The sequence below is a fragment of the Ochotona curzoniae genome, unplaced genomic scaffold (genome assembly GCF_017591425.1).
Source record: "Ochotona curzoniae isolate NIBS_2020 unplaced genomic scaffold, NIBS_Ocur_1.0 scaffold_2476, whole genome shotgun sequence".
NCBI classification, from domain to species: Eukaryota; Metazoa; Chordata; class Mammalia; order Lagomorpha; family Ochotonidae; genus Ochotona; species Ochotona curzoniae.
In genome coordinates this window covers 12,294,531-12,306,831 of record NW_024467095.1, presented here as the reverse complement: position 1 = coordinate 12,306,831, position 12,301 = coordinate 12,294,531, and the positions used below count along the sequence as shown (strand labels likewise).

Below are 12,301 nucleotides of genomic sequence, written 5' to 3'. Positions count from 1 at the left end.
GGCTCTTCTCCGGCCCAGTGTGATAGCCTAATGGCTGACGTCCTCACTTTGTCTCCACTGGGATCCCATATGGGTGCCGCTCATGTCCCGGCTGCTCCACTTCCCTTTCAGCCCCCTGTTTGTGGCCTGGGAAAGCAATAGAAGATGGCCCGAGGCCTTGGGACCCTGCACACATGTGGGAGACCCAGAAGGAGATCCTGGCTCCTGGCTTCAGATCAGCTCAGCTCCGATGGCTGTTGCGGCTATTTGCGGGGGAATGAACCAGCAGGTGGAAGATCTTTCTCTCCGTCTCTCCTCTCTGTAAATATGACTTTCCAATTAAAAAAAAAAAACTTAAAAAAAACTATGACTCTTCTCTTGGATTTTGTACAACTTGGAATTGATACAATGTGTGGTTAAAAGAATTAATGAAGAAAAGCAAATGTGAACCACGGATCGGCCCAGGGATGAACTTACCCACAGATATGTGTTTAGAAGTACCAAAGAAAAAGTAGACTATGGCTGGGAAAAATGCCGCATAAAGCCCATAGGCTGGGGGGATATTGACCAGCAGCGCAAACGCCAAACCTGTAAAGACACCGCAGCAAGGGTTTTATTTTGTGCTAGTTCTCCTTAGGTTTTTCTAGTATTTAACATTGTGCCTTTTTGACTCAAAATACATCACAGTCAAAGGATATTAGCAGGATAGTTAAACAACAACCTATAGGAAGTAAGCAGTTATTTACAAGTTGTGTGTTGGATCAGAACCTAGTAACCAGAATAAAGAAATAATTCTTTGTAACACCACAATAAAAAGACAAATGATAAAACTGAAAAGAGAGTCAGGGATGTGGGATAAACATTTTCCGCAAAGATATGCAACCAACCAACAAGTACACAAAAGGATGTTCGATATCATTAGTCATTAGAGAACTACAAATCAAACCCACGGAGAGGTGCCATTGGACATCCGCTAGGGTAACTCAGATACATAAAAAGAGAGAAATCATAACAAGTGTTGAGGAATTTACTGATAACTTATTAAATTGAGAAATTTAAATGCTCACACATTGTTAGTGGGACTGTAACATGGTGCAGCTGCTTTAGCAAATAATCTGGCATTCCTGCAGGTGACGAAACGGAACTACCATATGACCCACCACGTCTAGGTATATACCCAAGAAAGTGAAAACATATTTACACAAAAGTTACATAGAAGCTCATCATAGCACGGCCTATCAGAGCCTCAAAGTGAAAACACCTCACATGTCCATCGACTGATGAATGGATGAGCAACAAGTGGTCTATCCACGCCAATAGACCAATCGACTCTAAGTTCTCTCTCTCTGTCTCATACAGTTCCATTGTCACAGGGATTTCTCCTTCCACGCCCCTCCTCCATTCCTCCTACACTCCCCCACATTTCCCCTATATCATTACAAGTCCATCCTGCTACTTAAGTGTATCCTGACACTGCATATAGATAATAAACTCTTACATGTCCATAAAACAGAATGAGGGACTGATCCAGCTATAATACAGACACACCTTGGAAATGCTATGCTAAGTGAAAGAAATCAAACATAAAGAGTCACATGAGTTATACTTCCACTTGTGTAAAATATCCCAAGTATCCATAGAGACACAAGGCATTGTAGGGTGAGTGGGTGGATACGGGAATGTGAAGTGACTGGTAACGGGAAGGGGGTTCCTGGGAGGTGGTGAACATGTCCTGGACTCCATGGTGAAGCTGTGTCACCAAGCAGATGTACTAAAAACGACCCAGTTGTACACAATACATGGTGAATTTTACAGTAAGCAAATTCTATCTTTAAAAAAAAAAGTTACCTTGCAAGACAGCCACCAGCCCTGTGCTGATCCCAGAAACTATGTCACTGAGGAGCCATTCTTTCAGCCGGTACCCTGGTAACCAAGATGCTATGGGTAGAAAAGAGAGGAGAATCTTCTTGGCCTTTTTGGAGGAACATCTGCAAACACAGAAAGACACAGGTCAGGCCATGAAGACCGAACTTCAGTCCAGCACCTAACTGCAGGTGGAACATTAGTGAAGATTCAACCAGCAATTTCATTGACATTCACCTCTTACACACTTCACCTGCCCATTCCTGGTCACTATTAAGGGACTTCTCTTTATAAATACATATATATTTTTCCCCTTGAGCAACAGTGTGGTTGAGATCTTGCCTGTGTTTCTAACTGTAGGATATTGGACTTAGAGAGGCTCTGTGATCGCCAGGATGGGGTGTTCATACTTAACACTGCCTTTTTTCCAGCTTGGCCTGAGAGCTGGAGGCTTGGAAGCTGAAGATAAAAAGGTTCCTGAGGTTATGGACGGCAGCCAGGAAGGAGCAATTGCAAGCTAGGAAAATGTAAGAGAAAGCTCTTCTTAAATTCCTACTATCTTAAAAAAAATGTATCTTACCTACAGCACAATTTGAGATGATCCAGAACTGTCTTATGACGTCTTTCCTTCCTTTTATGTTCTTCCGCAAAACCATTTGAGGAATACACTGGCCTGGCCACGACGTACTGATTCCCAACGGGCTCGATCATTTTGCTCTGTCTCGGGGGTGGCGGTGGCAAGTGGAAACCCTTCGGAACTACGTCGCGAACCCTTCTTCTTGCCTTTAGCAGGTTAAAATGCCTGAAACCAAACAGAGTTTGTTTCTTAAATAACTCAGAGAGAATATGATGCAATTTACAGATGAATGAGCTCTGAACTGAATGTTACCACCTTTTGAGATCAAAAGAAGCAGGATTCAGGGACCTTGATTGTGTTTGGGGACAGTAATATCACTGGACACAGCTCCTTTGGCTAAAGAAGCAAGAACTTTTGTTTCAGTTTATGAAAAGATTTCCCCAAAGCAATAACATTTGATTCAGCTTGAAAATCAGTGAGCTCAGTTTTTTTTTTTTAACTGATAAGGTGAAATCCTCTTATCATTTTTTCCCCCCTAGAAATATTTCCAAAGCCTGGGACGCTGGGGAGGAATAGACGTGAAGGGTCTTCGGTGCCTCCTGGTCCAGTGAAGGCTGTTCAGATTTCCCCACCGGAATTTCTGCAACGTTTCTTACAAAACACTTCTCACTTGTGGAATTCCAAGATGATGTCTGTTTATTTTGCTGCTGTTCGTGGGAGTCGGTGTTTTATAAAGGATCATTAGGAAATGAGGGCGCAAACCCTTACTTGCATCCTTAGTCCAAGAGAGAGAAGTTCATCTCTGAAGAAAAAAGACCTATCCGCTCCGAGCCTCATTTAAGCAATTCAGAAAATGCTGAACAAGTTGCAAGATGGTTGTGGAGATTAAATGAAAATGTTTTCAAGGCATATGGCACTGTGCCTAAGCACTGAACATAGGACGTTGCCAATTGGTAGTTAATAAAATACCAGCTTTTTTCTTTCTTTTCTCTCTTTTTGGAGGGGGGGTGGAGGGCACAAGATAACTAATCTTGTATTCTTGTTACAGTCTTGTTTCTATTTTCCCTGAAGATCAATTTTATATAAAACCTTTTCTATGTACAGAGTCTATTTATTCCTTGTGACTCCTTGAGGAGAGTGAAGTATAATCATTTTTATTCTTATCTTCCCTTTAAAATTTTATTTATTTGTATTGTAAAGTCAGATTTTACAGAGAGAAGGAGAGACAGAAAGATCTTCTATCCAATGGTTTACTCTCCAAGTGGCCACAACGACCAGAGCTGCACCGATCTGAATCCAGGAGCCAGGAGTATCATCCGGGTCTCCCATGTGGGTTCAGGGTCCCCAGGCTTTGGGTTGTCCTCTACTGCTTCCCCAGGCCACAGACAGGGAGCTAAAAGGGAAGTGGAGCAGCCGGAACATGAAATGGTGCCTATATGGGATTCCCGTAGATGCAAGGCAAGGACTTTAGCTGCTAGGCTACCATGTCGGACCCCTCTTCTCTTCTTACACACACAAAAATATTCATAATATCCTTGAAAACATCTGCACACTTTTCTGGGGTCCTACAGTGAGTAGACCTCTATTCTCAGACTTCTCGGCCATGACACGTTGAAGAATGTGCCAACTAAGTGATGCCATTGTCTTGCCCTTCATCTTGATTCTGCATTATTAAGTGTCCTTTCGGAGTTTTGTTGCCTGATTTCCATCACAGCAATGGACTGAATCATCTCACATTCGATCGTATCTCGGAACATGTTGCTCCCTGAGACCGCGAGTGCTTTCAAAACACACCGGGTGAGTTTAGTGTTGTAACCAGAAGTCAGATGCTGGCTTCAGCTCCCTGCTTCCCCTGGCCTCTCTCGGACCCACCCTGAGTCTCACGTGCCTCACTTCCCTAGCCTCCTCCAATGTCCTTTGTAGCAGCCGTCTTCCCACCCCATGCCTCGATCTCTTCAACAGAAGTCGGATTAACTTTTTTTTAAAAAATGAGATAGCGGGCCCGGCGCAGTGGCGCAAGTGGTTAAAGGTCCTCACCTTGCACGCCCGGGATCCCATATGGGCGCCGGTTCTAATCCCGGCAGCCCCGCTTCCCTTCCAGCTCCCTGCTTGTGGCCTGGGAAAGCAGTCGAGGACGGCCCAAAGCTTTGGGACCCTGCACCCGCGTGGGAGACCCGGAAGAGGCTCCTGGCTTCGGATTGGCATAGTATCGGCCCGTTGCGCTCACTTGGGGAGTGAATCATCGGACGGAAGATCTTCCTCTCTGTCTCTCCTCCTCTCTGTATATCCGCCTTTCCAATGAAAAAATAATAAAAATAAATCTTTAAAAAAAAAATGAGATAGCATATTTTTAATTTACATCAGAGCCAAAGGCTCAGTGCTCCACCAAATAAAACAAACAAAATCCACAAAAAGGATAAACAAGCCAAAACAAGCAAGAAACAGTTCAGCAGGAATCTAGGCAAGGCCGAGGAACAGGAGCTACACGCAAAGATGTCTGCCGTCACAGGTCCCCGAGGCTGAAGAAACTCCCAGTATCAGTGTCCCTGCAAATTCTGTATTTGGTCAAACTTGGCTCTAAATCTTCATCCTGTGGTCTTGGAAGTCCCTTGGGCTGTCCTTTCTGAGCCTGCTCTCAGAGTCCCGTCCTTCCCTACCTCTTGCCTCTATTGCCTCTCCCATCTTGCCACCTTCAGTCCCAGCTGCCACACCCTACCTGCAGTGAAGGTGGGCTTATAAAGTGGGCTGTATAGGTTAGGTTTTGTTCTCTCACATGCATATTTATTTATTTATTCATCAGTTACCAGCATTTTGGTTAGGGCATTAACACTTAAGAGCTAATCCTCACTTGAGGCTGGCGTTATGGCTCGATTGGCTGACCCTCTGCCTGCGAGCTGCTGGCATCCCATATAGACACACCCGTTTGTGTCTGGCTGCTCTACTTCCCATCCAACTCCCTGCTTATGGTCTGGGAAAGTAGCCAAAGTTGGCCGAAGACCTGTGGTCCCTGCACCCACAAGAGAGATCCAGAAGAAGCTCCTGGCTCCTGACTTCTGATCGACTCAACTCCGGCAGCTGTGGCCATTTGGGGAAGTGAACCAGCAAATGGAAGATCTCTCTCTCTCTTTGCCTCTCCTCTCTCCATAAAAATACACCTTTCCAAATAAGGAAATAAACAAAACAAAGTTTAAAAAAAGAAAAAAGAGCTAATCAGTGATGGAGGCCTCTGGCCATCTTGGGTCAGCTGCACGAACTGCCTGGAGTGTCCTTCCAGAACAGTGTCAGAGAGGGAATCCAGCCTGCTCAACCCAATGGAAGCCTGGAGAGCTGTGTTGTCTTAACTTGCACCAAATGTTACTACGGACTCTACCCCTACCACAGCTATCCCCCCAGTCTGCCCCTCAAAGGGACATTCTGCTCTTCAATGGCTTCTCTCCAAGCTATCACCTCAAGGGTTCACAGCAACTCATTGCTTCTCATCCTTAACATCCATCTTGAAGGTACTTCTTTTCTATTTGCTGAGACTTCAGTTAATGGAAAAATGGAATTAAAGGTTAACCTCTAGTGGTGCAAAAAAAGTTTTGGAATCTCTGTGATTTTTGCATAACAGCCTTTTTTTCCAGGAGCTTTTGGACAATCTCGGCCGGGTCCCTCTCTCCTCTGTGTTTTATTGATTGGCTTATGTTTGCCTGGGACAGCGATGGCACAAAAAATTTTGCTTCTGTCTTCTTTCTTCCCTGAGCAGACCAGAGCTGCCTTGTTTGTGGGCTCCTCCCCTTGCCCCCTGCCTCACCCGGTCCCTCCACTCAGCTCAGAGCACCCCAGCTTAGGTCCTACCATTTTGCCTGACGTGGGTCTCCTGCTCGGAGGCAAGCATGGTCCACAGGGGACCCAGGGGCGAAACTCGTAGAGCTGATGCAGTCTTTCCAGAACGGAGGGAGAGATTGAAGGGCCACATCTGCCATTTTGCTTTGTTTTTTTTCCTGATTCCCATCACTACTTCTGAAAGCTGTCACCTCATATTTCACACGTAACCAGTTGGTGTGTGAGCTCCTGAGCTGACCTCTCTGAGTCTCTGCTGAAAAGACGCCATGAGGAATCCCACACTCAGTGCCTTCTCCGTCTTATCATTCCTCAGATTCTTGAGAATGAGCTACGGGAGTTCAGCATTCCAAAGTGATTTTTTAAAAAACTTGAACATGTTACCTTTCCGCCAAAGATACTTGGATAAAAACTTGTTTGGGCTCCTGGATTCATAATTCTAGTTTCAAATATTGAACCCCTATAATGCCGGGCTGTGTTCTGCTTTATCTTGGGGGCTTTGTTTTTGTCTGAGTTCCTTTGGGTGTTAGTGGCTTTTGAAGGACTGACATTCATTCTGAGATTGCTCTCTCCTAGGACCTTCAGCATTATTTGTTTGTTTTCTTTAGTTTCCTTTTTGGCCTCTGTAATATATATATATAAAGGGGTTTTCAAAAAGTTTGTGGAGAAGGCCCAGTGTCATGGTGTAGCCAGCTAAGCCTCCACCTACGGGTGCCGGTTCAGGTCCTGGCAGCTTTACTTCTGATCCAGCTGCCTGCTGGTGGCCTGCGAAAGCAGCAGAGGGGAGCCTAGGGTCTTTGAGGTCCTTGGGCCCCTGTACCAGGTGGGACCTAAAAGGGGCTCCTGGCTCCTGGCTTCAGACTGGCCCAGCTACTGCTGTTGCAGCCATTTGAGGAGTGAGCCAGCGGATAGAAGGATGTCTTTCTCTGTCTCGCCTTTCCCTATTTCTCTGCCTTCCAAGTAAAAATATGTATTTTTTTAAGTTAATAGAGAAATGCTTAATCTTTTCTTTTTAAATGCTTGATCTTTAAAAAAGCTTTAGAAAGATTTCAAAAATGCTGTACTCCAAAATCAACTTATTTTTCCGTTATTTCCATGAACTTTTTGACAGTTTCCCATCCTTTATTTCCTGGTGCTGGATTTATTCCTAACAGTTTGCTGTTCTGTTTTTGCTTTTGTTTTGTTTGTTTGTTTGTTTCAGCAGGAACACAATATTGGGATTAATTTCTGAAATTTAATTTCTCAACTTAATTATTGCTTGCTTATTAAGAACATTTTTCTATTCCTATGAGCTGTCACATACATGCCCCTCTGCAAGCGGAGTGTTACCGCATGGCCTCCAGTTCCCTGGGAACTTTCTGCCTGCCGCACTCCGGCTGAGCTATTTCCCGTGGCCCTGGCCTTTCCCCTTCCCAGCAGGCCGCACTGATTTGTTGTGGATACCGGAAATTCAGGAGCTCTGTGTGTTCTACAGGAAAACAATGGTTTTGGACCAGAATGCTTGTGCGTGATGCTAGGCTTAGTTTTGCATTGGCAGGCATCAATGAGAAGGCAAACAGAACTGTTGAGCTTTTTTCTGGCCTGTGGAAATGCTGCCTCTACTCTGGTACTCTATCGTCCCCCGACATCAGCCATTCTGCTTGTGGAGTGTCTTTTTGGCCCCAATGCTGAAAACACCTGCCTGTCTCATGCATCTCAAAATACTTTCATGCCAATTGGTGGAAACCCAGAGGTAAGTCAGCCCGGCTCCCTGCGTTTGTCTTTGGGCCATGGGAGCTACAGGAATGTCTTAATCAGGGTCTCTGGTGGAGGAGGCAACGGGAAATGGGGAAAACACACAGGATAATTGCCCCAGTGAACACCCCGAGGGAGAGCTTGTCAGGAGCCCAAGAGGGCCTAGATTGTAAAGGCACAAACTACCCTGGGTTTTGGACTCCACTGGAAGCTGGGTGGAAGATGAGAGACCCCAGCCTCAGAATTAAAGACTGCCAAGTGGTCCTTCAGCAGTAACTCATGGGGGAGTGCAGGTGGTCTAGTGCTGGCAGGGGTCAGAGGGGTCGGGGTAGGCCACACTGTCCAGTTAAATACTGTCATTCTGTCCCTCAGTGATGCTGAACGTCAGTGGGGTCCTAGATGAATTCAGCTGTTAGATGTTCACCTGAACTCTATCTGTGGGAGTGGTAAATGACCCCATTATCATTACAAGATGAGAAACACCCCTGTTTGCCCTACTGTTGAGTGACAATCATGTGAAAGCTATTAGGCACTCACAAACTCCCCCAGATTGTTCCTGAAGCCAGAGTTGCATCTGGCAGGGAGAGGGTGAGCCTACAATTCTAGTTCAATTTTAACAGTAAGAAAGAATGTAAGTGTGCCTATAGCAGAAATCTTCTTGAGTCTTTTAAAATTCATAGTGGTTTCATAGTGTCCTTTAGGAACTTTGTTCAGTTTTAGCTTAAATATTAGTTGAAGCACTAATAATATTATTATTAGTCACCAAGTCTGTCACTACTTACCTGAAAAGACTACATGTATGAGGTCTATTTGATAACTCAATAAACCTGGCTTCAATTCATGGCTTTGCTATTGCTTAAAAGATTTTGCTACAGGCAAGTGATTGAAAGCTTAGTTTTTCTAAGTTAAGACCAAAGTCCAGTCTAAACTAGATTTGTGAAACCTGAAGGAGAGGAACATAAAGAGAGATTTCTTAGCCTTGTCTCAGTATAAAATGGATTTAGGACAGATTTTAAAGTCGTCCAATATGTGGAACCAGCACGTCACTGTGTGTACTCGATGAAATCAAATGAAACCTGCAGGAAAATGTTTGTGCTGCTAATGTTTCTGGGATTTCAGGTTTACTCTGAGCTTATCTTCAGAAGTGGCAGTTTTTTGTTCTCACTGTAGTTTACTGGACCATCATTTTTCTAGAATCTGTGTGCTGGACTTCTAAGCATGGCATTCAAGGCCCTGTGTATTTTTGACTTTGGTCTAAATCCTAAGTTTCTTCTACATTCCTTCAATAGTAAGGGAGGGTGCTTAAGGCACCCTACTATCTACCATTTGCACTCTTTTGCACACATTTATTTATAGCCTGCATCTACAAGATCTGCTAAGTTCCAATTCATCCTTAAAAATACACAGCTGTGCTTGACCATTGTTTTATTGTTGGTCAGGAACCCAGATGTAGACGATAAGGTGATGGAATGAAGCCTGCGTAGAACCCTTCAAGTAGAGTTAATTTTCTCCTCTTCCATGTTGTGCTCTACTGTCATTGTCTACATTCTCTCTGCTATGAGACTGACGTCCTGAAGGGCAAGGCCGAAATCTTAAACATTGCTTTTCTCCATTTTATATAAATCCCTGCTATCTGAAGGATGTAGGGAAGTTTGTCGAAACAAGTTGAATTATGAACCAAAGATATACAGCTGCTGTCATCTCAGACTCCAGTTTATACATGCAGAATGATTGATACAGATAAGACCTGCTCAGAGAAAGTTTGGGAATGCAGGCTGGAGAGAAGGGAGTTGTTATTGAGGACCTGTGGATCTGACCATCCTCATTTTGTGACCTGCCTGGTTTCTTAGTTAAATGTAACCTCAAAGAACAGATACATTTGGGAGTGGTGGTGAGAAAGCTGTGGGGAATGAGAAAATCAAGTTTAAAGAATGGCAAGAGATCCAAAGCCAACACAGAAGTCGTCAGCAGTGGAGGCTAAAAGGCCAAGTGCTTCGAGAGGTGTTTGAAGGCACCAGAGCCAAATGCTTGCTGAGCCAGTGGGCCTTACAGAAGAACCAAGAGTGACCTTGGCCATTTCTGTGTGTCTTTATGGTATTTCCAAACACTTTCAGTTTTTCCCTTGAGCTTTGGCCTCTGAAGTAGGCAGAGAAGGTAGACCACCTTTGCTTCTTAGAAAGCAAAGAATTGAGATCAGAGAGGAGAATGTGCTATTTGCTCAAGTCTCCGGCTAGCAAAGGATGGAGCTGGGATGAGAAGCTGTATCTTGTGTGAATAACTGCTGCTCTCCACCACATGGTTGATTTCTGCCCTGATCTGACTTGTTGATAGCCAAGAAACAAGGGCAGAGAGCTCTGGGTGAAGTGCCCTCAGTGCTCTTACCCTTGAGCCTAAGTGAGTGCCCCTCTCAGCCTCCCCTTGCGTCAACCATACACACACACGTGCGTGTGCGCACACCTGAACTGTAAGCCTGGGTCATCCAGAATCCAGTTGCCTGGACATGACTTGTTTCCTCTTAACCAAGCACAAGAGGCTAGAAGAAACTCCTTCCTTAGTGTTTGGAGATTCAAAACCTTTCTTCAGGGGAGAAGAATTAGTCTAGGATGTTACTTCTTCCAATAATTTAATCCATTCTCACTTTGTGACCTCTTTTGCTTCTTAGTTGAGTGTGAGCTTAGTAGGTTTGTACACCTCTGCCCAGGTATTTCTACACTTACTAATTCATCTGGAGTGTATAACTCCTTGCCTCTGAAATGAAGTCATTACTGCCTATTTTCTCAATAGGAATGATCTGTAGGCAGTCTTGCTCACTTCTCTATTTCTCCCAAATGACAATTTTGTTTTGGAAAAGAAAATGATGCAGTCCAATGACTTAATAAGTAGTTTCTCACTTGCACATCTAAAGAACGTTGTATAACTTTTCCCTGGAAATTTTTCTGCTGGCTCCCTTTTCCCTTTTTACTCTGTTCTTCCTCCTCCTATTGCCATTTCGCCTCTCCCCATTCCCTTGACCTTGAACTTATTGGACTAGCAGGTGGATAAATCTCTCTCATTAGGACCACAGGGGCTTTCTTAATCCCTCCTCACAGATAATCCTATCTGTTGGAGAAACTTGGCCCAAAAGCTTGTTTGATTTGCAAATGATCCACCTATAAAGTCTGAATTAATTGGATCATCACAGGAATTATCAGAATCATGAAGGTCAACATCACTGCGGTCTTTGCAAAGGTGAGCTTGGCCTTCACAAAGCGTCTAGTCATTTACTTGGCAACTTAAAGGCTTCTTAAATGTTTACTTCACACAACAGGGATCCAGATATTCTCAGCCTACTTGTGGAATCATTAGAAATATTCATGCTCATGACATAAACTTAAGAATATAAGAACAGTTTCTCAAGAGGCTTTGGTTGGGAAAAACAAAAGCACTTTTAAGAAATAGAAAATCAGTACGAATACAACAACCCTGAACTGGGTTCCTACCTGATGCATCCGTAGGAGCTTCAGCAGGAGAGAAGAATTTTCTGGGTAAAGTAGCCCTGCTTTGATGGGCACTGTCTCACCACCTGGCATGCCAGGCTTTACATGCCTCCATATGTTTAGAGGTGTCTATATATATAAGCTATATAAAGCAGTGGGCAAGTTGCCTTTCTGTCAGTTTTAATAATTAACTTTCATTAACTTTTACAACAATGGAAAGAGTCCAATTTGGTCTTGACCTTTGAGACTCTGATCAGCAGAAGTGATGATGACAACAGCTTCCCAAGCTCCTTGTGAGATTGAACCACCCACTGCACTTGTGTGTGTCTCTGTGTGTGTGTGATTTCATTGGTTTGCAGAGATTGACACAACAGATGTGCCAAAAAAAAAAAAAAGGGGGAAGGAAGATTATAGACAGATCATCCTCACGACTCTCTCCTGACATTTTACCTTATCAACTTGAGTGGCAGTTCAGAGGTGTTGTTTCTTGGTTGGCTAAGCCATGGCACTCTTGATGAGCTACAGAACAGTGCACAGGTCACCAGAGTTGCCACCAGGGCCCACGGAGGGAGCACCGTGCCAGCTGCAGGTGACAGAGCTCTGTTCACATTCCCATTCCTGCCCCTACCACTGCTTTTTCTAAGGGCAATCAACTCTCTGTAGTCACAGCCAATGAATGTCTTCAATTCTCACCTTACTTAGCCCTGGAACCTGATGGCTACTCTTGGTTGACATCTCTTCTTTCTAAGTGCCAAAGAAAAAAAATTTTTTTCTATCCATACTTCCCTTTTTTATTTTTTTGGTTGTGCCCTGCACTTATTGGCTACTCCTTCTTGATCCAGCTTGCTCT

The 12,301-nt window shown here is 44.2% G+C and overlaps 1 protein-coding gene across 1 annotated transcript in view; it reads right to left on the bottom strand.

Annotated features, from left to right (window-relative positions):
• Positions 1–2,553, bottom strand: part of SLC26A3 (solute carrier family 26 member 3) — a 32,984-nt gene extending 30,431 nt beyond the window's left edge. The window contains exons 1-3 of the mRNA XM_041001923.1: positions 2,423–2,553; positions 1,828–1,967; positions 457–567 (exon numbers count right to left, since the gene is read on the bottom strand). Of these exons, the coding sequence (XP_040857857.1) occupies positions 457–567; positions 1,828–1,967; positions 2,423–2,553 (382 nt within the window). The remainder of the gene's footprint in view (positions 1–456; positions 568–1,827; positions 1,968–2,422) is intronic.
• Between the last annotated feature and the right edge of the window lie 9,748 nt (positions 2,554–12,301).